General features: G+C 43.9%; 1 protein-coding gene across 1 annotated transcript in view; it reads left to right on the top strand.

Annotated features, from left to right (window-relative positions):
• Positions 1 to 27,746, top strand: part of TRHDE (thyrotropin releasing hormone degrading enzyme) — a 930,657-nt gene that overhangs the window by 786,212 nt on the left and 116,699 nt on the right. Inside the window, exons 14-15 of the mRNA XM_075600229.1 lie at positions 8,319 to 8,416; positions 21,865 to 21,972. Of these exons, the coding sequence (XP_075456344.1) occupies positions 8,319 to 8,416; positions 21,865 to 21,972 (206 nt within the window). The remainder of the gene's footprint in view (positions 1 to 8,318; positions 8,417 to 21,864; positions 21,973 to 27,746) is intronic.

Raw genomic sequence — 27,746 nt, 5'->3', positions numbered from 1 at the left:
TTTAAAAAAAAAACCCTGGTAAAGACCTAAGCTAAAAAGGTAGATAACTAAGCTAAGGGCATAAAGAAAGGTATGCATAAATAAACCTATATACAAAAATGATGTACATAAGAAAAATAATAACTTAAACCAAGGGGGAGGCACAGGGGAGACAAAATGAAACAAAGACTCAAACCCTGAACAGCAATACAAAATATCAAAATCCCAAAAAGATGCATACAATGCCTGTGGTGGCTGCTCAAAAGCAAGTAAGACACATGGCTGTAGAATCACAAAAAGCCAGTTCTGTTTGCACATATGAAACAACCTAGAGTAAAGGTTCCATAGGAGATAATGACTCCAGATACAGTAGCAGAGAAAATGATACTCAGCTGCCATATAGTGATGATGGAGTCAGTCCCACGGAGTTAAACTCCAGGATGTGTGGAAATAAGTCATACAGTCCACAGGATAAGCACCAAGAGTCACGCCAACAAAATAATGAATAGCTGCCTAGAGTGGACACTTGACGCGTTTCAGTCAAGGGGGGCCTATATATATATATATATTTTTTTTTACTCACCATAACTTAACTCAGTATTATGGTTTATATATATATATATATATATATATAAAAACCATAATACTGAGTTAAGTTATGGTGAGTAAAAAAAGTGACAAAAACCCTCCACAGGAAAGCAAATATGCAAATATAGCTGTATGCTCATCTGCATGTCTTAGGCAGGTCTGCAACCCCACCTTTCCCCATTATCACCCAGCATACAGCACTTCCACTGCAGCAAGGGATTCTGGGAAATGACATGCAAATGAGCACACAGTGTCACTTTTTGCCTCAATAACCATTTTTAACATGGTTCCCTATAGGCTTAAGCTTGCTGCATGGTCACAGCTTTGAGCACAGCCAGGGTTAAGGTGCATACCCAGAAAACCACCCACAGACAGCTGTTTCGACCTTGATGGGTCTCATCAGTGTGGGGTTGATGCAGATGAGCATACAGCTATATTTGCTTTCCTGTGGAGGGTTTTTGTCACTTTTTTTACTCACCATACTGCTGCGGCCGAGTTTATTCGAGCATTTGCCCGTTCTCGGCCGCAGCAGTAGCCTGGCGCGTGCCGGAGGGTGACGGGCAGCGGAAGAGCGCCCTCCGATCGGGGCGCTCTCCCTCCCGCTGCCGGGTTCGCCGGGTCCCCCGGAACCCCCTGCCGCCGTCCCCCACATCGCGGGACACCAGGGCTCGGGCTCCCGATGACGCGTGACCGCGCGTCGGTGACGCGCGGCACGCCGAGGGGCGGCCACTAGCAAGCCGGGAAATCTCCCGGCTTGCAGATATGGCTGCAGTGCAATAAACTGTGTCGCCAGTGTAACTTAACTCAGTATTATGGTTTAGCCTATCCCATAAGCCTCTCTTGCATTCCCAGTAAAATTAACCCCACACTGATGAGACCCATCAAGGTCGAAACAGCTGTCTGTGGGTGGTTTTCTGTGTATGCACCTTAACCCTGGCTGTGCTCAAAGCTGTGACCATGCAGCAAGCTTAAGCCTATAGGGAACCATGTTAAAAATGGTTATTGAGGCAAAAAGTGACACTGTGTGCTCATTTGCATGTCATTTCCCAGAATCCCTTGCTGCAGTGGAAGTGCTGTATGCTGGGTGATAATGGGGAAAGGTGGGGTTGCAGACCTGCCTAAGACATGCAGATGAGCATACAGCTATATTTGCATATTTGCTTTCCTGTGGAGGGTTTTTGTCACTTTTTTTACTCACCATAACTTAACTCAGTATTATGGTTTAGCCTATCCCATAAGCCTCTCTTGCATTCCCAGTAAAATCAACCCCACACTGATGAGACCCATCAAGGTCGAAACAGCTGTCTGTGGGTGGTTTTCTGGGTATGCACCTTAACCCTGTCTGGGCTCAAAGCTGTGACCATGCAGCAAGCTTAAGCCTATAGGGAACCATGTTAAAAATGGTTATTGAGGCTAAAAGTGACACTGTGTGCTCATTTGCATGTCATTTCCCAGAATCCCTTGCTGCAGTGGAAGTGCTGTATGCTGGGTGATAATGGGGAAAGGTGGGGTTGCAGACCTGCCTAAGACATGCAGATGAGCATACAGCTATATTTGCATATTTGCTTTCCTGTGGAGGTTTTTTGTCACTTTTTTTACTCACCATAACTTAACTCAGTATTATGGTTTAGCCTATCCCATAAGCCTCTCTTGCATTCCCAGTAAAATCAACCCCACACTGATGAGACCCATCAAGGTCAAAACAGCTGTCTGTGGGTGGTTTTCTGGGTATGCACCTTAACCCTGGCTGTGCTCAAAGCTGTGACCATGCAGCAAGCTTAAGCCTATAGGGAACCATGTTAAAAATGGTTATTGAGGCAAAAAGTGACACTGTGTGCTCATTTGCATGTCATTTCCCAGAATCCCTTGCTGCAGTGGAAGTGCTGTATGCTGGGTGATAATGGGGAAAGGTGGGGTTGCAGACCTGCCTAAGACATGCAGATGAGCATACAGCTATATTTGCATATATATATATATATATATATATATATATATATATATATATATTTGAGTGTGTTTTTTTTTAATATGTAATTGGGGATGGGGGTTGGTTTTTATATTTATTTAGGAGGAGGGGGATTTGTTTTTATATACATATTTTGGGGGTGAGAGTTTTCTTTATATGTATTCAGGGGAGTGTTTTTTTTACGTTTGTATTTGGGGAGTGGTTTTTTTAAATATGTATTTGGGGGGTGTTTTTTGTACATATATTTGGGGGTGGGGAGTTTGGAATGTATTTGTGCAGTGGGGGGTTTTATGTATTGGGGCTAGTATGTTTTTTTAATGTATTCTGGATGTGGGGGGGTTTGTATGTATTTGGGGCGTGGGAATATTTTTTATGTTGGGGTGGGAAGTTTTTTATATTTGGGGGAATATTTTTTAGTATGTATTTTGTGGAGGTGATTATGTGAGGGGGGAGGGAATGATTGAGCGGTGGAGTAATTGGTGGAGGGGGGAAGTGAGAGAAGATAGTGGGGTGTAAGAGAGGGGTTGAGGGAGTGAGTGAGGAAAGAGAGAGTAAGAGTGAGATGCAGGGGAGAGAAATACATGAGAGGTGGGGAGGAGGGATTGAGTGATAATGGGTTAATTGATGGAGGGGAGAGTGAGAGGTGAAAGGGGGGAGTGAGGAAGAGAGGGAGTGAGACAGAGGGGAGAGAAATAAATGGTAAGAGGGGGGGATAGAGGGGTCTCACGAGGTGTGAAATGGGGGGGGCTTGTAAGATCACCGACACAAGGGATGGCCCGGTCATAACTCTAGTCCTGGGCCCTGCCTTTAACCATGGCCTAATAAAGCATATATATATATATATATATTTTATAGCCCTTTGCACTCTTTTGTGCCTGACAGAGCACTGATCACTTTCCTTTTGTTTCTCTTTGCTTCTTAGTTTATTGTTTGCATCTGCATATACCTAGGAAATAACTGCTTATCCTCTTGTTCCAGCTCCCTGTTTCTATTTCCCACAAACTAAGTTAAACTTGCCTACAAACACATTTCTCATTTTCATGTCTCATTACAAGACATCTCTCAAAATGCATGAGCAGTACAAAACTCTATTCTAGTGCAGTAGATCAATCAATCCCTCTGATGGTAGAATGTATGCAACTAAGGGCCTCATGCAGAAAAGTCCGGATCTATCCCGGTATGCAGAAAGCCCCGAATACCTGTGATAGCAACATATACAAACATGGCGAGTAGCCGGCGACGAGATGATTAGCCCTCTGAAAAGGGCTCACCCGGCGAGTTGATTCTGCTGCAGAGAGAGAGCCGCCTCTCTCTGCGCAAATCTCGTCTGAAATAAATAAAAATCAATTTAAATTTTATTACTGTGTAGATTAGTGGAGGGTCTCTGGAACAGAACAAAAGAAGAAGAAAATTAGCGCTAAACACTGACCTAATATAAATGAATTAATTCCAAATATACAATGATAACAAACTTACTACTGCTAACAGAAGAAGGTAATGAGTCCAATATAGATATACTTCGTTTCATCAGCCAGAGTCCATGAGAGAGTTCCACGTCCCTCCAAATGTGAGCAAAGAAGAAATGATGTCCTCCGGCGCCTTGTCTCACGTATATTTATTTTAGTCCAAAATAAAAATAAGAGAAGATAGCAATGTATCAATACAGGTTAATTAACCTTTAAAGTTCATACATTTGAATTCATGTACTTACAATTTTGCATAGCTTGTGTTGTAATTATTTTCCTATCCGGAGTGTCACAGGTTAATCTAGACAGGCTAGGTCTCCAATACATATAGAGGTACAATGGAAATAGAAGAATGGTCTCCGGAGAAGAACCACATTGTTTTCAGGTCCAAGGACCCCCTGCATCCCGAAAACCGGCCCAGTTATTGGGTGTCGGTATCTCCTATGCTTTGAAATGTCTTCATTACGTGAAGCGGGACTTTACATGCATAGGAGATACCGGCACCCTATAATGGGGCCTGTATCTCGGGAAACCGGGGGTCCCCGGAACTGAAAACAATGCGGTTCTGCTCCGGAGACCCCCTGCCTACACTAGTAATACAATTTACATATGTAGCAAGCACCAATACACAATTTCCCCCCGTGCCCCCACATAAAACCATTATTTATTTATTTGAACACACGATTGATAACATAGGCCAGCGGGGGTCCTCGGGTGGTGTCCGTGGGCCCCCTCTAGCCTGCGGTACCATTCATGTTGCAAAAAAAATAAAGATGGCCTTCATTTTAATAAATACACCTCCCCACCCCCCGAAACACATAAAGTACAGTAATGTGCAAACTAACTATTATCTTGATATGGAAAATAGATAATTTGTCCATTATTTTTAACATAACATTGCGAGAACTATATCCCCAATCTGATTGATTGTAGTAGACCATGTGACGGCAGCTATGTTGGATTTTGTGACGTCATGTTAAAGGGAATGGAAGCACAGCCATTCTGATTGGCTGGTTTCAGTCCCTTTACATGGCATCACAAAAAAACGGGCACATGGTTTTCACAGCCAATCAGATGGCGTGTGAACCATTTGCTGCCCAAATGTGACGTCACAGGCCATATTTAAGGCGTGACGTGTCTTTTTAGCTCAAGAAGCTGACGGGTCAACATCGTGGATTTAACATGAGGTGATTGGATTAACAGAAGAAGACAGAAGATAAAGAAAAAAAGAAGAAATAATGACACATGAAGAAAGAAGAAGATGATAGAAGATTAAGGAAAGAAGAATTTGGTTAACCGTTCCTGATCTTCACGGTGGATGATGGTGGATGATGTTGGATTGAGTTTCATGACGTTACGAGAGATTGCTGATTCCCCAGGATTCGGAGGGCCAACGCTTCTAAAGGTAAGATAAATATTGAATGTATGTACTTTAATTTTTACAGGTTTTTTATTGAATTTTTTGTTTTTTATTTTTTTCATTATCCATTGACTGCTAATGTATTAATCTGTGCCTGTTTAGGAAACAGATGAATACAGTGGTAGCCAATGCATTTTTGGCCAAATGCATTTCTTCTATTGACTGTTATATTCTCTATTTCTGTTTATTGTTTACATTACATTGCTTTGAATTATAATGGCTTGTGTATTATTTTGGGGACAGATTGGTTAGCATTTTTATTAAATTATGTATTTTGTTGGCTACTGGTTTTCATTTGTGTTGCCTAGTAGTTGTATTAATTAATTGCTGTATTGCTTACTGCTTTTATGTATTAAATGTATTGTTTGACTAGTGTTATGATTTATGTAATTGATTGCCTAGTGGTTTTAATGATTTTATTGAATGCCTAGTGGTTTTATTTCTTTAATTGATTGGCTAGTGGTTTTATTTAGGTAATTAATTGGTTGGCTAGTGCTTTTAATTTTTGGTTTTGGAGGTTTAGGTACTTGTTTTATATGTTTGATTATTGTGTATTTTGGACATTCATACTTTTGTATTAGGGTGACCTTTGACTGCTATAGTAGCTTATAATGCCTATATTGTATGGTATGATGTACTACTATGCTAATCAATGGGTACAGGGTGGGTATATTGATTCCAGGATGGGTGATTAGGCCTCCCAGGTAGGTACCGGGGGAGGGTGGGGTGTTAACGCCTTAATTACTATAGCACTTATTAACCGCTAAGTTGATTAAAGGGATAGGGGCCATTAGATTGTATTTTTATGTATTCTTTCTGGCAATGGAGGACATGGATCTACAGTATGCCGACGAGGATGCCCTTCATAATGGCAGGGGTAAGTCGAACAGTTATATTTACTTTATTTATGCTGGCTGGCTATTGTAATGTTTAATTATGGGCAAGTGATCTATTATCCATATCTGGATAATAGTTAGTGTTACTGTACTGTATGTGTTTGGGGGGAGGTGTATTTATAATGGAGACCATCTTTATTTTTTTTTACAACACGAATGGTACCGCAGGCCAGTGGGGACCCACAGGGACCACCGAGAGCCCCCAGACACCCGTGGGGACCACCTGGGGACACCGCCGACCTGTGGTATTAAACCTGTGTATAAAAAAAATAAATTATGGTTTTATGTAGGGGCAGAGGGTTGTGTATGGGTGTTTATTACATATTGTAATGATTATTGGTGGCCAAGGAGGTGGGTAGTAGGGCTGTTGTGTGTATTTTTGTTTACTGTGGGTTGCGGGGGTGATGAAGGGGGTAGTAGCCCCAAGGATGGGTGTTTAGGCCCACCGGTTGGGTAGCGACAGGGGTTAACCCCTTCATTAACTTAGCAGTATTAACGGCTAAGGTAATGAAGGGATTTAGAAAAACCTGCAACCCCCTGCAAGGCCTAAACACCCACCAAGGGCCAAATACCACCTTCACCCATGCCCGCTTCCCACAATAAGCATGGCACTGGTTGTTAACCCATTCATTGCCTCAGCGGTTAGCCGCTAAGGTAATGAAGTTGCATGTAAATGCATTTTATTGCATAGTATTCACGCTAGGGGTCTCCCGTGGTGATATTAATGGATATGAGCTCTGGAGTCTCCCGGGATCAATCCGATGCAGGAAAAATTCATTTTTTTTCTTAATGCCATCTCCCCACTTCTCGGCAGCTTCTCACCACCTTCTTGCCAACTTATCTGGCGAGGCGATTTGGAGAGGAAATCTCAACTCTAGAGCGGCAATAAGCTGATTGGGGCTACTAGAATTGAGCAAGTTTGAGAAACTGGCGATAAGTGGCTTATCGCCGCGCGTTTGGCGATTTTTTTTCTCAGCAAACAAAAAAAACGTTTATTTTTGCTCTTATCGCTGACTTATCGGGGTTTACTGAATCACTGTAGGTTTTTTTGGTGATAAATTGGCGATAAGTGGCATATCACTGCTTACTGCATGAGGCCCTAAGTGTAATACATTGTCCAAGTAGGCACTGTTCCCACTTCAAAATGTTGGTCTACCACTATGAATAATACATAACCCTTTTCACTACAGTTCAGTACATACACATTGTACATATGAATAGGGTACCTCCACTGTTCTTTCTTTTTTTCTTTTAGAAGTTACAGTGAAAAGGAGGAGGGATCTTTTCGGTCAATGATTGAGAGAAATACTGAATGAGAGTACATTTCTTGTATCGACACGTCAAAATACTTTTATCCAGATTTCTAGATATACAGTACATGGAGTAATGGAGTTGTTACATGGCACACATACTGTATTCTTTAATTAAAGGATTTATCAACATTCTTAATTCTTAATCTGGGTTAAACTGTGCAGCAGGTTGTAGGTGGTGTGATTCTCTCTACCTAGCAGTTCAGTTTATTAACAAATCCATTACATGTGAATTAAATGCAAGCAGCAAAAAGAGTGTGTTAATGCGAGCCTTTATTTGTGCTTATACAAAATCCACTGTTAGAAGACACCAGTTTTTAAACTGGTGAAAAGCATTAGCACACCTTAATGGCGACTGTTTTGTAATAAAAATAATAACAATTACGTGTAATGTTTCTCAAAAATATTTTTCAAAATGTCAGTGCACATTCCACTGTCTTTTATTAAAGCCTACTAATCCATCTTGTTTGACCTGTTTTGTGTTTGAACAATAATAATGCTTCTGTTACAAAAATGAACAATGACTGATGGAGCTTGTTTTTACTATAGTTTATTGGTAAAAAATTGAGCGATGTTTTGAACAATTGTAATTAAACCACTGCTTTTCAACTGTGAGAAGAATACACATTATGTCCAGGTACACTGAAAGTAAACATTTCTAAATAATTGATACAGAATATATTTTCTTTTCAGGAATACATTTTAAAACAAGTTGCAACAATGTACTTCCGACTTGGATGGCCAGTAAATGGACAAAATGGATCAATAGTTCAGACATCCTACCAGACTGAGTATTGCTACATTTATTAACTTAATTATTCATCTGCTCATTCAACCGTCACAAGATTATTTTTATATAATTTGCAACAATGCATAACATCTATCTTCTTATGCACCCACTCCAAACAAATTCTAAATATTTTATTACATAAGACACATTTCTCTCTTGGCTATATTCCTCATTATGATACTACTCTCTTTGAGCTACTAAAACAGCATATGCATCCAACACTATTTATTTATTCAATTCAAATGTTAAAGTTCAGAAAAATGTTTTGACAGCATTAGTCCAAAGCCTTTCCCTATTTGTCTCGTTCTGTGTTGTTTCTTACTCTCACATATTTTTCTGTCTGCTGCATAGTTTACTCTTCTGAATCCTAAGGGAGTTTATCTTTTATACTAAGCCATACAATACAGTTTCCAAAGAAGAAAGCTCCATTAGTGTTACACAGTGTGACTGAAGCAGCATGATTCACCTTTCTCCCGTCTTTCCCATTTGATATTTCATTTCTCTGAGGCTCAGCATCTCTGAGATTTATATTCCCCTGCATGACATTTTTAAAGCAAACAATGTTCTGCTTATCTCTCATGTTATGACCTCACAGTGATGTTGAGATATGAATGTATAGTATGCTTATCACTGGGCACCAGAATGCCTGCGCCAAAAAGAAATGTTGGTTCCCTTAATATCCCTACTGTATTTTAGATGTATTTATTTTTTATACAGATCTTTGGTTGACTGAACTGTATCCTTTTCTAGCCATAAGCCAGTGTGTGCACCATAAATGAAACAAACTGCAGAAATATGAGATCCGTACATGAACATTTTTCACTAATATTTTTTATGCCATTGAACTTTGTTCCTTTAATTAAAATGAAATATGAATGAATGATCAATATCCTGCTTTAAAAGGCAACCCTCGAGGACCCAAGTGTGTGCCTGTGTAGTTACGGGTACATTTCATACAGTTACTGTTCGCAAATCTTGCCTGTGATGTGAGTAGAAATGTGTAGGCCTTACATTTGCTATTGGACTAACATATCCTGTTTTCTGATGACTTTTCGATTACTTGTTATATTAGATTAGGGTTTACAATGTGTTAATCTTTTGTTAAAAATCACAACATAATCTCGGTTTAAAATCTTTCAATGTCCGTGAAGCAATGTCAATTTTTCTCATTTGCTTTTATCAGTGTGGAATTTATAAATATATTGAACATTTTACCATTAATTGTACCTTACCATTGCATTTTGAAATTTTGAATGGTAAAAGTATCTGCTTGCACTGTATTTCCAAACTCTCCATAGTAATTTAAATAAGAAATTATAGAGCCCTGGATTTTTTTTATAGCAGTGGTCAAGTAAACAGCCCCATTAGGCAATTAAATAATTTGATTAGAACCAGTGTTGCACCCTTATCTCATGCTATAAAGCTTAACTTGCATTTATCTGGAAGCTTCATAAAAATGCAAAGTCATTTCAAGACATAAAGAAAGCCCAGGACACCGACAGAACATGACCAGGGAGGCTGCCAGGCAGTTCCCCTCTCCCCCCGCCAATACACATATAATGTACATGTAACGGGTATTCCACCCCACCCAATCGCATATATAGTGTGGGTGCGTAGAACCTATAATGTTACCAGGTGTGGTGCGTATACGTGTCAGGCTCACAGGAGGCTGAGCCTCCGCTAGTGAGAGCCTGGGGTGAATCCTCTGGAACGTTTCTTTGTTTCAGCGCCTCCACCTATGTAGGATTCTATGGGTATGTAGAATAACTCTAACATAGGAACCAAATGCAAATAATCAGTACACCATATGTATGATAACCAATACCTTTTTACTTGTGCTCACATGAACCATATAACATCAACATAATAACGGGTGTCCCTCTCTAGAGGGGACACAGACTCTTGCGTCTCGCAGGACGCTTCCCCCTACACCGGGTGATCCCACCCCGTGTCCAATGCCCCCACACAATATGTCCCGCACTCTTTAGGTGAGATGATAGGTGTGAATGCGCAGCCACCGGTACCATGTGAGTATAATGTAGGATTGTTTGTGCACTTGAAGATTGATACCTGCCCGGGGCTCCCACCCCGGGTTCCGCAGACTACGTCAGGGATTCCGCCTGATCCGACGTCGTCCTCCACACTGCGTTGGGTGAATTCCAGCGTGGATAATATCACCTTAGTCTCAGGGTCTTTGGTGGCGTTCCGTGCCCAGAACCCACCTCGCAGGGCTACACGGCTTCAGCGCTGTGTCCCTGACTATCCAAATAGCTAATGGGGCAGTGTCCCTATCTAGGGCCTGTCCCTATAGTACCACAAGCTAAACAGTGTCTCAGGACCTAACTGGGACCTAGGGGGCTGCTGGCCTAATGCAGTGGGTCACTCACCCCTGCACTCACCTCCTTCCCCTAGCTTGTCCTGGTCCTCACTGACTGCGTAGTTCCAAACCCGCGAAAATGTATCTTTTCTTGCCTGCAGGGCAATACTTCAGCCCTATTGGCTCCCTGGAGTCATGTGGCTCTGCCCCTATGCACCCTGGGGGCTGGCAGTCCTGCCTTGCGCATGAGCGAGCTGTTTGGACCTCCTGCGCTGGCTGGCTCCTGCGCATGCGCAACAGCACTACACATGGCGGCGCCCTGCTTCCCGAGCCGCTGGGACCCTCGCAACGCGAAGGCGGCCTTAGCAACGGCCCGATCGCGTCCCCGGCAACCGGCCGCAACTCACAGGTAACGCGCTGCTCGTGCACTTGCCCCCTCACTCCCTCGCGCGCGGCGGCTGTGCGCTAAGGAGGGAGAGGGGGGACCTGGCTACATACAAATAAAGACAGGAAATGAACTGGAGGTAAAATGACTGCGGCTATTTATTTATACATAAACCTAAGAGGGTTAAATGCCACTCCCTGCCAGGGTGCTTCTTTGACAGGGGGGGGGAGGGGATGGTCAGCTGGCCCTCGAGCCGCTGACCTTGTGTCTCCTGAACGAGCAGGCTCTCTAAGTCATGGATGAATTACCTCACCCACCTCGTACTCCCCCCGGGCTCAAACAGCCCAGCTCCCAGTCTGGCAAGAACAAGCACCTACCCCCCAAGAGCCACCACCGACGGGCCTATTTAACCCCCCTTAAGCAAGGCCCGTGCCAACAACCACGCCAGGGCCCTCTCCAATCCCTCCTGCAAACCATTGTTAAACAGGCCTATCCCGATCTCCATGTGGACCCCATCGAAATCCGGGCGTCTGAATCTTCAACCCCTGCACTGCGCCACGAACTTGCCAATGGCCCTATTCACCTTTTTCCGTGCCCTGTCTACTGCATTTCGCCTGGGCATGCACCTCTCTGTAAGTGTCTCACTGGTGCTTGAAGCGGCAATAAGTGTACGAGCACCGGTCATCATTGAAGGCCCAGCAAACCCTGGCCTGACAATCTCCCTACCTTGATAGAGGATGGAGGAAAAGAACCTCCCAAACACAGAGCTCAAAAGCATGTGAATAGGCACAATGTCATTTACATACTTGTATAGATCAATGCATCAAAGAATATGTAGCACATCCAGTATAAATTCATCCGGAATATAATTCTCTGGATCCCATTGTGCTCCTATGTAAGGTTCCATAACCAACAATTAATGTGGGGATGTCTGAGAAGACTGTGTTATAGATCAGCCAGACCCCCAAGTGATTGGTAAGAAGGTCGCTGGAGCTGGATCAAAAACATATCAGTGAAAATATATATATAATGGATAGGCGTGCAACTGCTTCAGAAGCAACAGCAAGGAAGGATTTCTCCCATCAAGGAGAGTGTAGCCATGCACTGCATGCATAAACGTGCCAAGGAGAAGCTAATACTGCCGGGTTACTTAAAAATATTCATTGGGGTCTGAAACCCATTCAAATAACTGCAGGTACCTCGCGGAGAGAGCTCTGATGCGTTTCGTGCCGACAGGCATGTGTCAAAGAGTAGTCTCTCTTCTAATGGGCCTGCATATGTAATGATTGGCTGTCTGATACTCCACCCCCCAAACGTCATCCTAGAGGTCTCCCGCAACACAGAATCACGGGTGGCCACCGGTGACGTGGCGGTAGAGGTAAACATGACAGCCATTATGTACAAAAATGCCACAACATGTATAATATGATCATTAAAAAAACAGTGCATAAATAATAAACATAGTATATCACATTAACCTCACAAACACCAAGGCAGTTCTTTTGAGCTTAGACGCAGAGAAGGCGTTTGACAGAATCGATTGGCTATTCCTTGACAAAACTATGCAGAAATTTGGCTTCAGAGATTCGTTTCTCGAGGGGGTCCGGGCACTCTACCAAAACCCTTCTGCGGTGGTCAAACTCCCGGGAGGTACAGCAAAGAAATTTGAGATTAAAAATGGCACAAGACAGGGGTGCCCCCTGTCTCCGCTTCTCTTCGCTTTGACTATAGAAACCCTAGCGGCCAAAATCCGCAACAGCGTAAATATCCAGGGCGTACTAATTGGAGAAACAAATCACAAAATCTCGTTATTTGCTGATGATATTATTCTAACCCTATCCCATCCCCAGACATCCCTTCCCAATCTACATAAAGAACTGTTAGACTTCGGCAAAATTTCAGATGATAAAATAAATAACGACAAATCGGAAGCCCTAAACCTAAATGTACCAGAGCCAGAGGCTAAACTGCTCAAATTAAATTTCAATTACATTAAATACTTGGGAGTGAATGTATCAGGTAGCTACCAATCATTATATCGATACAACTACCGGACTCTGTTCGGAAAAATTAAAAAAGATCTGGACAAATGGGAAGGTTACCAGATCTCATAGATCGGGAGAATGATCTCGGTTAAGATGAATATACTCCCTAGATTGTTATACTTTTTCCAGACACTCCCGATCCATGTCCCTGGCTCTGAATTAAAAAACATTCAGAACAGACTGTTTAATTTCATTTGGAAGGGCAAAAGACCCAGGGTCACTAGGTCAGTCCTTATGTCACCAATGGAGAGAGGAGGCCTGGGAGTGCCAGATGTTCTAAAATATTACCAAGCTGCCCAACTGCGACAAGCCATAGTGTGGAACGCAGACCCGGGCCAATATTGTTGGTTAGACATAGAGTCCCACTATGCCAAAACGCCAAAACGCCTACTCTGCCAGCCTGCCTCTGGAATTTGGATAGAGGTGATAGATCGCCACACAAATTTGAGTTAGGTGCGATGAGGCACACTTGGGAAGTCTGGCTGAAGTCTGGCTGAAGTGTAAAACCAAGTTCAAACTCTCATCCACAGGATCACAGCTTACCCCGATCCAAAACAATCCCAAGTTTCCCCCAGGATGTGAACCAAAACAGTTTGAACAATTCAGATTAAGGGGGATCAGGGCGATCGCTGACCTACTGAGCGCCACTTTCTCCAAAAGCTGTCCCCAAAATTTGAATTTCCCCCTCTCACAAACCCGGAGAAGCTGTGTCAGACTGGCACACATCAGAAAGGTTTCATATCTAAAATCTACGCTGGACTGGAGATAACAGCGAGCCCCTCCACTCATGACTATATGCTCAAGTGGGTGGCGGAACTGAATATAGATATAGATGGAGAGGATTGGGAAGATATAGGGACTCAGCTTTAGGAACTTCCATTTGTACCACAACAAAAGAAAATATTTACAAAATCATATTCCACTGGTATCTTACCCCAGTAAGATTAAAGCAAATATACCCCCTGGCATCGGATTTATGCTGGAGTGGCTGTGGACAGAGAGGCGACATGGGCCACATTTGGTGGACATGTCCAAAAATTGAGAATTTCTGGCTTACAATACAAATTTTAATCCAAGAAGTGACCGGCCTCATGATTCCCACTGACCCACTGACCTACCTACTGGGCAGGCCAATAGACAAAATTGACAGCCCAGTTAGGAAATGTATCTCCTTCATTTTAACAGCGGCGAGATGCGCAGTGGCGTCCTCCTGGAAAAAGACACTACCCCCCTGCAAGCAGAGGGTTAAGAGAAGAGTGAATGAAGTGATGTTGATGGAGAGACTAACAGCTTTCCTCAAGCGCAAAACTGAGGAACACTATAAGGTCTGGGAACCATGGCTGTACCACTGATCCAGTCCAAATAATTCCGCCCGACAGGAAACTAAGTGGAAAATCTAGCTGTCTACACAGATAGATGGTTCGCAGCATCTGAGGTGGAGACAACACCCTTCCCTACCCACCCTCCTCCCCCCCCTCCCCCTCTTCTTTCCCTCTCTTTTTCAGACCTCTTACTGGGCCGCTATGTTGCCCGGAGGTCCCGCCTCTCTTGGCGATATCCTTTTTTATCCTATATGTTCAAAAATGCATTTTGTATTAGGATGTTGTAATTTGTAAGATGTCTGTAACTCTGTGTACTCCCTAATAAAAATGTTTGGGGAAAAAAAAACCAGTGCATATAAATAATTAAATAAAAAAGAAATACATATAGACAAATAATATAATCAGCTGACGTACAACATCACCAAACTTAAATAAAAACAAATTGTTATTACAACTAAAAAATGCAAATAATAAACACATACATAAATTATCTATACCATCTATAGCTGATTATATAAACCAAAATCTCTGTGCAAAAACATGTACTGTATGTAAAAATGTATATAAGAAAAATATGTGTATATGTATATATATATATAGATATATATATCTATATATTTATATATAGATATATATATATATCTACATATATATATATCAATATATATATAGATATACAGTGTTCGACAATTATATACATTTACTCGCCCGGAGCGGGTGGATTTAACCCCCGGGCGAGAAAATATTGGCCAAAGCAGCACACGTGTGTTTTTTACAATTTTAAATTTCCCGCGCTCGCGCCGCTGTTTTTCCCGCGCTCGCGCTGGAGAAAAAAAAAAAAAAAGCCGGAGGCGGGTTCATGTTGTTGGGGGAGATTACCCCGCTTCCGGCTCTCTGAGCAGTGGCCTCCCTCCTCAGCGCTTCCACTCCTCCCCCTTCCGGCAGCCAGCCCCTTCCACGCCTGTCTGCCTCAGGCCCCTGCAGGGCCATCTGTCGCCCCCCCCTCCCTCCCATCGGGCCATCTGCCGCCCCCCCCTCCCTCCCATCGGGCCATCTGTCGCCCCCCCCCCCCTCCCTCCCATCGGGCCATCTGTCACCCCCCCTCCCACCCATCGGGCCATCCGCCCCCCCTCCCATCGGGCCATCCGCCCCCCCCTCCCATCGGGCCATCCACCCCCCCCTCCCATCGGGCCATCCGCCCCCCCCCTCCCATCGAGCCATCCGCCTCCCCCCTCGTATCGGGCCATCCGCCCCCCCCCTCCCATCGGGCAATCCATCAGCCCTGCTCTTCTGCTCTCATGGCCAGCTCAGGTGTTAGCAGGGGAAATCCCCTAACCGGAGCTACTCCCTGCTCTAAGCAGGGGAAATCCCCTAACTGGAGCTACTCCCTGCTCTAAGCCTGCTTTAAGCAGGGGAAATCCCTCACCCGGTGCTGCCCCCCGCTGCCATGTGCGACCCCTCCTGCCGTGTGGGAGGCCCACTGCCGTGCAGGTGAGTGTTTGTGTGTGTGTGTGTGTGAGTGACAGACTGTGTGTGTATGTTTGTCTGAGTGAGAGTGAGTGTCTGTGTGTCTGTGAGTGTGTCACTCTCTCTCTCTCTCTCTCTCTCTCTCTCTCCCTGTGTCACCCTCTCCCTCTCCCTGTGTCACCCTCTCCCTCTCCCTGTGTCACCCTCTCCCTCTCCCTGTGTCACCCTCTCCCTGTGTCACCCTCTCCCTGTGTCACCCTCTCCCTGTGTCACCCTCTCCCTGTGTCACCCTCTCCCTGTGTCACCCTCCCTCTCCCTGTGTCACCCTCCCTCTCCCTGTGTCACCCTCCCCCTCCCTGTGTCACCCTTCCCCTCCCTGTGTCACCCTCCCTCTCTCTGTGTCACCCTCCCTTTCCCTGTGTCACCCTTTCCCTGTGTCACCCTCTCCCTGTGTCACCCTCTCCCTGTGTCACCCTCTCCCTGTGTCACCCTCTCCCTGTGTCACTCTCTCCCTGTGTCACTCTCCCTGTGTCACCCTCTCCCTGTGTCACCCTCTCCCTCTGTCACCCCCTCCCTCTCCATGTGTCACCCTCCCTCTCCCTGTGTCACCCTCCCTCTCCCTGTGTCACCCTCTCCCTGTGTCACCCTCTCCCTCTCTCCCTCTCCCTGTGTCACCCTCTCCCTCTCCCTAGGTCACCCTCTCCCTGTGTCACCCTGTCCCGCTCCCTGTCACCCTCCCTCTCCATGTCACCCTCTCCCTGTGTGACCCACCCTCTCTGTCTCCCTGTGTCACCCTCTCCCTGTGTCGCCCTCTCCCTCTCTCTGTCACCCTCTCCCTCTCTCTCCCTGTGTCACCCTCCCTCTCCCTGTGTCACCCTCTCCCTCTCCCTGTGTCACCCTCCCTCTCCCTGTGTCACCCTCTCCCTCTCCCTGTGTCACCCTCCCTCTCCCTGTGTCACCCTCCCTCTCCCTGTGTCACCCTCCCTCTCCCTGTGTCACCCTCCCTCTCCCTGTGTCACCCTCTCCCTCTCCCTGTGTCACCCTCCCTCTCCCTGTGTCACCCTCCCTCTCCCTGTGTCACCCTCCCTCTCCCTGTGTCACCCTCCCTCTCCCTGTGTCACCCTCCCTCTCCCTGTGTCACCCTCCCTCTCCCTGTGTCACCCTCCCACTCCCTGTCACCCTCCCTCTCCCTGTCACCCTCCCTCTCCCTGTCACCCACCCTCTCCCTGTGTCACCCACCCTCTCCCTGTGTCACGCACCCTCTCCCTGTGTCACCCACCCTCTCCCTGTGTCACCCTCCCTCTCCCTGTGTCACCCTCCCTCTCCCTGTGTCACCCTCCCTCTCCCTGTGTCATCCTCCCTCTCCCTGTGTCACCCTCCCTCTCCCTGTGTCACCCTCCCCCTCCCTGTGTCACCCTCCCTCTCCCTTTGTCACCCTCCCTCTCCCTGTGTCACCCTCCCTTTCCCTGTGTCACCCTCCCTCTCCCTGTGTCACCCTCCCTCTCCCTGTGTCACCCTCCCTCTCCCTGTGTCACCCTCCCCCTCTCCATGTCACCCTCCCTCTCCCTGTGTCACCCTCCCTCTCCCTGTGTCACCCACCCTCTCCCTCTCCCTGTGTCACCCTTTCCCTGTGTCACCCTCTCCCTGTGTCACCCTCTCCCTGTGTCACCCTCTCCCTGTGTCACCCTCTCCCTGTGTCACCCTCCCTCTCCCTGTGTCACCCTCTCCCTGTGTCACCCTCTCCCTCTCCCTGTGTCACCCTCTCCCTCTCACCCTCTCCCTGTGTCACCCTCTCCCTCTCCCTGTCACCCTCTCCCTGTGTCACCCTGTACCGCTCTCTGTCACCCTCCCTCTCCGTGTCACCCTCTCCCTGTGTGACCCACCCTCTCCATCTCCCTGTGTCACCCTCTCCCTGTGTCGCCCTCTCCCTCTCTCTGTCACCCTCTCCCTCTCTCTGTCACCCTCTCTCTGTCACCCTCTCCCTCTCTCTGTCACCCTCTCCATCTCTCTGTCACCCTCTCCCTCTCTCTGTCACCCTCTCTCTCTCTGTCTCCCTCTCTCTGTCTCCCTCTCCATCTCTCTGTCTCCCTCTCCCTCTCTGTTGCACTCTCTCTTTGTCTCTCATTCTCTCTCTTTCTCTGTGTGTCTCTCTTTCTCTCTCTTTCTCTGTGTGTCTCTCTTTCTCACTGTGTGTGGGTGGGTGTGCCGCTCTCTGTGTGTGTCTGTCTGTCTGTCTGTCTCTCTCTGTCTGTCTCTCTCTGTGAAGCGCCGACGTCCAGACACTGGTTAAGGGGTTCAGGAAACTAGTCATTGACATCTGGCTTTTATTTCTAGATCCGACATTGACACACACACACGTCTAATTGTAGTATAATGTAATACAATAAATACATTTATGTCAAAAATGAATGTTGTTCTGACTAGGAATTTATTAAATGTATTTTATTTATATATTTTATTTTAAAGCGGGGTTGGGGGCGGGACTGGGGGCGGAGTTGTGGGCGGGACTAGGGGCGGAGTTGGGGGCGGGACTAGGTGGCGAGTAGATTTTTTGGTTGGGCGAGTAGATTTTTGGGTGATTTGTCGAACACTGTAGATATATATATATATATATATCATAAACATTAATAGAGGTACTCAATAATCATAGTTTCCTTAATTTACAACTATTCTTTTTATTTGTATGTTTAAATTGAAATATCAGATTAGTTGATAAACCTAGATATATTAAGAACTGGATTGTAACAACTTATATAAGTAAGGAGAAACGGAAGAATGTTAGAGTAATTACATTTCACAAAAAACTTTCAAATTAATGAAAAACAGTACATGCAAAGTTCATTCTCTAATTCACTATTACTATAATACGTGTGCCAGGGGTTGTCCCACAAACCCTCCTTGAAAGGGCACCGGCTTGTCTGGCACGCCAATCCAATCAATCCAAAAGGTCCATCTCTTTTATGTCCCATGCTATTGTACCTTTGTGCATCGCCATTTTCTGCCTAAATTTTACATCATAAGACCAAAATCCCATACCGGCGTGCCTCTGGTGAGCATGCCCAAACATATCCTTGTGTTTAAAAAGGGCCAAACATAAGTGGGAGACTTCTCCCCGATCACTCCGGCTAGGATTCTGAATGCGCGGGACCAAATGGTGAGCTGCCTATCTAAATATGCTGCGATGCGCGCTTGTAGGGGCAAAGACTGGTCTAAATGCAACGCTAAGCTAGTCCAACTACACGGGCCGCCCCAGCTGCCATGAATCCAAAGAGGGGAAAACGGAGATCACAGCTGAAATAGATAAAACATGCAACAGTTATTGTCAGAACGTTGCCCACCTTCTCGCTTGGAGATCACACATTAGCAGTTCTGCTCGGGCCTTCACCAGCCCCACAAGAAGAACTCATGCACACCATTAACTCGGCTTCCCAAGCCGCCATACCTAACCACAAAGATAATCATCACATAGATGTAATTAAGAAGGTTCGCCAATCCCACCCAGATCTGCCTCTTCATAAATCAGCTGCTGTATTGAACATGTTTCTTCGCAAGGGAAACTTGATACAAAATGTTAATCTAACTGAAAGATCCGATCATTCTAAAGTAAAATGCACATTTACCTGTGGCCCAAACACTGGAGGGATACATAACCAAGTACTGTCCCTTATTATTTAATTTTTTTTTCATATATACTCCCCGCGAACGTATCTCCTTCACCTCAGAGTACACAAGAGAAAGTGACCGAGGTCAAAGCAGGCCCCTTAATATTCACTCATGGTGAAAGGTCAATAATATACAGAGGATAAGCTTATAATTCGATTGTAAGCTCTTCAGGGCAGCAACTCCTTTTCCTACTGTAAATGTTACTTTTATGTCTGAAGCACTTCTCCCCTTTATGTGTTATTTATATTATTTATATGATTGTCACTATTACTGTTGTGAAGCGGTAGGTTCATTAATGGCGGTATATAAATAAAAACATACTGTACATGTGTGAATGGTTGTCATTCTGTTAATGCACTTTGTAGTATTCCTAAAAAATATCTCAGCCTCTTCAGATTAGGCTCAGCAATTTGAAACAAGAGTGGTAAGGACACTTGGTTGTGGATGGCATCCACTACAGAACAGCATAATGCTATAAATAACACTGTGCACTGATCATTCTTCAGTCACATCAACCTAATCAAAAGTACCAAGCAACAGAATAAAACAATGTACTTTAACTTATTCACTATCTCATGTTGCTCTTAGCAGCAACAAGTATGTAGTACATATCTTTATCATTGCCTCCTTGAAATACTCTCTAGGCAGACATTATCTTAATAGTATTTTAAAGTGTAAATATTAGGTTCCTTGTTAAAACACAGACTGTAATAAACTTCTAGAATGTCAAAAAGAACAATGAAAGTGATTCTTAAATGCTGTACTCCAAGGGGTTACCCCTGGAAGAGCCTTCTGAGAATGAGCACTATTTTGCTCACTTGGCCTCAGCTGCGCTACCCTGCGCCTACCCAAATGCCACCTGCCAGCCTTTATTCCCCGGTCCCGTCCCCCCCTGCTCCCATCTCCCTGCCAGCGTGGGCAACCAGGAGAAGCGTGGCATGGAGCGTGGGACAGAGCCGAGCCCCCCCCCCCCGTGCGCCTGAACCGGAACGTGCCAAAAACATTCTTTTGCAGCCAAAAAGAGAGCTCTTCCCTGCTCAATCCCCCTGCCTGCGTGCATACCAGGGGACGTGGGACAGAGGGGAAGCGCCATGGAGAGCCCGCTCCTGCCCACCCACCCATTGGCTGATCCAATGCCGACATAGTGGAGGCACGCGGTCGGATTTTGTCCTCGCTCCCCTTCCCGGTCCCATCTCCAGGCCATAGCGCACGCCGAAAGTCGATCGTGGATGAAGACCTTGAAGCGCTGGAAGGGGGAAGGCTGTGCAACAACTGCTGCACGCCGGGCGACCAGCCACCAGAAATCAGCAGCCCATCTGCGAGACAGGAGGAGGGGGTGTTCCACTGTGGCCGGAGCTTTGCACGTGCCCGCAAGCAGGGGTATGGGAGCGTGCCGCACGGCAAGAACCATTCCCCTCCCACCTCAGGCACCCGGGAACACCAAGCGCCTGCACCTGCGCACTGCCAGACATTGCCTACGCTCCCCCTGGCAGTCCCATCACCCCACTCGCCCGGGCAACAAAGGGGAAAACTGGACCGGGAGGGGGAACGTGCTTAGCTGAGCACCCCTGCACCTACCTCCTGCCCTGGGCCGCAGCCATGGGGACCGGGGGCAGAGGGGAAAATGGGGAAAGACATGCTCCCGGACTCACCCGCCCGCCTATCTCCCACCCCGGGCTGCAGCAACTGGGATCGGGGGCAAGGGGAGGGCGAGGCAAAACTAAACTGTGAACCTGCTACCGTAGCCAGACCACGCTCCCCCCAAGCCCATCACCCGCCCCAGGCGGCCGCCACGGGGACCGGGGGCAGGGGGGGACATACAAAAGGTGCGCTAGCTCTGCAGAGAGTCTATTTGGGCTGGTGAAATTGTCTGGCGGGCAGCAAAGGGGCCGTGCTGTCCACCAGCCTGGCCTTAAGTAGGCCCCTGGAAAACGCCTCCCCTGGTAGGGGAGGGAGGACTGAGGGTGAGCCAGCGAGGGGAAGGCCGCCCCTCCCTGGTCATGAGAACCCCCCGACCATGGCTGGGGGGCCTTGTATATTTTCTCAGTGGAGGAAATCATAAAAATTGATAAACCCAGAGAATATAACCCTGGACATGTGATATGCACATTACATAATCTATACTGTAAACCAATATTCCATTATAAAATATATATGAATTTTCAATAATCTTTTTGTAAATATACCTGAAAAATAGTTCCATGCTCGGCGTTGTATTGTCTTTTTATTGTTTTTTTTTCCTCCTTGTAGAGAGCTGAGACGAGAAGTTATTATGTTAGCTTGCAGTTTTGGCAACAAACAGTGTCACCAGAAAGCAGCAACGATGATCTCAGACTGGATTTCCAGCAACAGAAACCGGTGAGTGAATGTACCAAACATACCAAATAGTTACTGCTATTAAAATGTAAATGCTGTTGGCTTAATGCTCGAATGGTTCAAATGAAAAATGTCAGTCATTTTGGGGGTTGAATGTGCAGTTGCTCTTAGGATTGAGGTGAGTTATTAATGGCTATAAAGTATTTAATAGGTTGAAACAAAGTGTTTGGAAAAAAACAGACATAGGAGGAGGCTCTGTGATTGTTAGCCTTCCTACTCCAGAGCTAAGTTAGTCAGAATTATAAATATTCCCTTTTTGTAAAAGCGCCATTTAAAAAACAATGACAATTATTAGAGAGCAATAAGGCTCTAATGATGATAGTGAAACATCTTAAACTTTAGGCTACAATACTGAAAAAACTACTAGGACAATCTTTGAAAACCATGTCAAATACTTACAGTAGGTCCATACAGCATTACATACAGCATACAGTGGTGCTGAGCTAGAAGGCATCTTTAGGTCCCTTCACTGAATTGGGCCATAAATTACCTTACAGTTTAACAATTCTTAATAAATAAACTCGTAATCTTGTCTGATTAATTTATCTAAAGAGGCTGTAATGATCTTGATTATTGTATTAAACATACAGATGTATTATTGCCCTGTATTCACAGAGCTGCTGCTACATGTTTTCTCATGGCATACTGTGGCTCTTTCTTTAGAAGGCTCAAATCACTGTTTCTCTTCCTCTTGTTGTTGAGCAGCTTCAGTGAAACGTAGTAGTGCTACATCGCCATCACTGCCATTAGTTCAATTTGGTTCTGTGTTGTAGAGTAATTTTAATGCACTTCAAATATCATTATGTTAAAATATTCAATTGAATAGATGTAAATTACTAGCATGTATGTAAATAATTTATTACGGCATTTATATAGCTCCCTTATCAAGGGCGCTGTACATTAGTTACAGTAGAAAAACAATGGTGGGGCTATATATGGAACATTTCATGTGATGGGCATACAGTAAAGTAATTGTTAATATGTCTTTGGGGTGGGAACATTATGGTCAGGTTATGGGTTAGATGCATTGAGGACTTGCTTGGTTTGAGGCAGTGGTTGGGGTCAGATAATAACAGATGTTTATTATTTTTCATAGTGTTTAGAAAGTTACTGTTGCCTAAAATAAGGTACAGGCATACCTCGCTTTAAGTACACTCACTTTAAGTACACTCGCGAGTAAGTACATATCGCCCAATAGGCAAACGGCAGCTCACGCATGCGCCTGTCATCACGTCCTGAACAGCAATACCGTCTCCCTGCCTGTACCGAAGCTGTGCGCAAGTGGGGAGACTATAGAGCCTGTTACAAATGCGTTATTTACATCAGTTATGCACGTATATGACGATTGCAGTACAGTACCTGCATCGATAAGTGGGAAAAGGTAGTGCTTCACTTTAAGTACATTTTCGCTTTACATACATGCTCCGGTCCCATTGCGTACGTTAATGCGGGGTATGCCTGTACTTAAATAGATCTAATGATTTTGTTATTGTAATTAATGTGTTCATTAAAAACACAATTATATATATGGTATAGTTTTTAATATTATGGTTTTTAAATGTTTGCTTTTGAAAAGACAACCCAGTAAACTTATTCAAAGGTGATCATGAAATGTATTTTAATGCTGCTTAGAATTCTACGACTAGGGACTACAGTGTTTATTATTTTATATGAAATCCATGAAGGAATACCAATGTCTGTATCATATTGTCTCTGTACTTATACTGTTGATTTATTTTAACAAGTACATATTCTTTATTGAACAAATTCCTGTCCAGAGCACGATTTCACCAGAAAGACTAAGAAACATCTTGCACCTGAGAAAATTAAAAAAAAAAAAGCATTGTGTATACAGTACAGAATGTGACAAAGAAGTTTTGTTCTGCATCTACTGTATAGCATGATAAATCCTAATGCAAAGGTATCATTAACATTGCCCAATAAGAAAATAAGTTTAAAAACAAGTTTTTTTTTTGCTAGTCAAACAGTGGAAGTGTAATGTTGAAAAATTATTTTATTTTTACTATTTTTTTTTTATTAAAAAAGAACCCATTGTATGTCAAACTGATTTAAGAGTGATTATTTTATTTTCATTTTAACTTATTTTTATTTCCCAATTATTTTATTTTAATTGATAAATATAGGTACTACATGAATGAATTCAGTAATTCTTTTAGACATATATCATGAAGTAATTTTTTTACAGGTAATGTATCTGAAATCATCAGAAAAGACAATTTCACACAGAATCACAAACAGAAAAATAAACACACAAAAAAACACAGACGCACGCACACCAGTCCTTACCTAGTTCCATATCTAATGTCAGGTACACTTGGCAGTTCATTTCTAATTTACACATAATATAACTTGAGGTTCAGTTAATTCATAGCTACATTTTCTTGCACACGTTTTTACTATCTATTGTGTTGAATTGTGCAATTTAACAAATCAAGGCTAGTGTCATTCATTGAAAGTTGACCGGCAGTTATATGAGGTCAGCAAACATCATTAAATCCAATGAGAGGACTAACATCTACTTTGACATAGAAAAAGGCTATCAAGTTGCCATCCACATGATATATCTATTCAACTTTGGCCATGCACAGAAAGATCAATAGAGATTTAGGGCCCAGATCTTTATGAAATGAAGGTTTAAAAGGCAATGCTACTTTTAGTGGTTAATGTGAATGCTAGTCTCAACAGAATATTAATTTGTATTGAGTAGAAGGCTTAAGTAAAACCACTGTGCAATAAATTGAAACCGTTTTTGCTAAATCCCATGTTAATACTGATTAACTATGGCATATGCTTTGGGAAGTTGCATACAATGTGCACTATTATGGAAACAATATTTTTAGACAACTTTGTGAAACCATTTTTCAACAGTTTTGTGTTTGTTTTGCAAATGTATGATAGAACATTTTGCTGACAGTTTACTTTGCGTAGTGGAAAAAGGGGAAAGAGGAAGACGAAGTTTGACTTTCAGAATTTGCAGATTGTGCTAAGCATTGAGTTTAATTTGTGAAAAATCTAAGTCAGTTGGTAGAAGGCTTTAACACACAGTGGTTCATATTTTATAAGCAATGCTAAGAAAATACATCTTAAAATCCATTCAGTCGGTGGAATCTCCTTTTTGTGACATACAGTAACAAGTGAAAACATTGAAAAAGCAATGTGAGAAAGATAATCAGGAATAGCTGGATAATTACTAAACATGATATTGAGTATTTTAGATAAAATGAACACCTTTTGTCACACACTTTACCATAGTTCTTTAGGTATATCATATGGCAATGATTAAGAATACATTTCTTCCAGATGGCGTTCCTATCTGTCCTATATTCCGCTAAACGTTAATAGTTGGTAGTAATTTGGGCACATAATTTGCTGTCTTTTGACCTGTACAGTATGTTTCTAGATGTACACAGATATATCTGTAAGATTGTCCTGAATGTTTAGCTGATATCCGAAATATACCTGGTTTGGAGACTGTGGGTTCTTTCTGCCATTTGTGGACAAGTTGCTCTTCCATGCTTTTAATTGAGTTTGTTTCAAGTCTTTGTTGACTTGTCACGTACAGAGGGAGTAACTGGAAGAAAGACACCAACAATGGAAGGCAGATCACATGGACACTACTATATTAACAGGTTGCTCGCTGGTGACAGGAAATAAGTTATTAACTGTATACTGTACTAGAGCTGGGTGATTATTATTATTTTTTTGTGGATCTGGATCCACCTCGGTTTGACGGGCTCCTTTGTAACATGAATTTCCGTGAATCACTCTCAAAAAGGGAGGGAGATAGAAGGGGAGAGAGAAAGAGGAGGAGAGAGAGGGGGAGGGAAGAGAGGGGATGGGGAGAGGAGAGAGATGGTGGAAATGTGAGAGAGGAGATAGAGAGAGGGGAGAGGATAGAGATATAGAGAGGTATAGAGAGAAGAGGGGGAAGAGATAGGATAGGTGAAGAGAGGAGGGGGAGGGAGAGGGAGACATTTCTAAATTAATGTGTCTCTAGTTGTGTGTGTGTGTGTGTGTATATATATATATATATATAAAGCAGAAAATAGCCGTGTTAGTCCAGTTGCGATAGTGCAGAATAAATGAGTTCTTCAGTATTAGGTGATACCTTTTTTATTGGACTAACAATTTATGTCATAGGACAAGCTTTCGAGAGTAATCCTCTCGAAAGCTTGTCCTATGACATAAATTGTTAGTCCAATAAAAAAGGTATCACCTAATACTGAAGAACTCATTTATTCTGCACATATATATATATATATAGTATACACAAAGAAGCGAATACCGCATCACTACCAATAAGTGAAGCAAGGTCTAAACCTACCTAAGTCAGAAAAATATATCTGAAATAGTTATAACAAAAATGTAAGCTGTAGGTGGTGCTAGAGGAAGGAGATAGATATGGAAACACAAAAAAAAACCTCTAAAATAGCACTCAGACAAATGTTTGCAAAGAATAAAAGGGGTACTTTAATTAAATTAGAAAAAAATAACAGACATACAAACAACTAACTGGAGAGCCTGCCTGACTAATGAATAATAAAAAAACCCAATGGACAAAAAAAAAAAAAAAAAAACCCAGAAAAACATAGAATGCAACATATAATAATGGACCCAAAAAGAAATAATGCCCTTAAGAACCTAGCTTACTGTGGGAACAAAAGTTCCCACAATAAGGCAATATAGACCGGCCGGTCACCACATGTATAAGAGACTATAGAGCATCACAGGTCTACATATATATGCATGAAAAAATTCTTACAGAAAATAACATGAGTGTTATACTGATAGCAGTAAAGAATATCACTAGCAAGGTGTAAACCTATTGCAACTCAGGTAATGCTAGGGCAAAGGAGACATACAGGTATGTATATTTAGTGACCCAAATACATGTATTAAAGCAGATGGGAAACAAAAACAGGGAGGGATATAATAACCCAAGATACTCAGCTCCTTGATGTAAAGATACTGCATACAAAGATCAGCACAGCACTGTCCACTGGAAAAGTCCAAAAATATAGGACTTAGTTGGTTGTCCAAAATAGGGCAGAGGCAGGCAGGATCAACAGCAGCAAAAATTAAAATTAGCCCACTAACGCGTTTCGGCAACTAAGCCTTCCTCACGAGTGGTACTAAGGCTATGTGACAGGGGCATTTAAATAGTAAGCAGACAATTGCAAAATTCGCGCCAAAAAACACATGAAGCACATATAATCAATTTCATTACTTAATACAAGCTCCTAATTAGTATCGGCGGTGTTCCGGCAGCTGTATTGAAAGGTGTATTAGTGCTGAGGTAATCCCAGTATCCACTTCCTGAAGCGAGGTGTCCTATCAAACTCTCGCGAGAGTTGTGCACCAAGCTCCACACATGGGCACTTGTAGTATAGCAGTTGCGCCCGCCATCTTGGTTGTGGTCATAGGATTTTGCCAATAGTGACATCATTATCATGACTGAACAGTCTCACGAGACTTATCCCGCACATCCCGCACATGTGCAGTGTATATTGCTCTGTTACGGCGGCCATTTTTGAAAGGGTAAGGTAGCCCTCAGAGGAGTTCTATTCCTCATTGAACAATAGCATAGGGGCAAGTTCTCGCGCATGGGCAGCACATGTTGAGGTGCCCTGACATCTTATTCAGAGTGTCACAGCAAGATGATTTGACCACTTTAGATAGCAGTAGAAGCGTCCTTTGTATATTCATGACACCTTTAATTAACAGTGCAGCAGTCA

Source organism: Ascaphus truei, chromosome 5 (assembly GCF_040206685.1).
Source record: "Ascaphus truei isolate aAscTru1 chromosome 5, aAscTru1.hap1, whole genome shotgun sequence".
Classification (NCBI taxonomy): Eukaryota; Metazoa; Chordata; class Amphibia; order Anura; family Ascaphidae; genus Ascaphus; species Ascaphus truei.
Note: the sequence above shows the minus strand (reverse complement) of the source record. Positions and strands in the feature narration are given on the sequence as shown.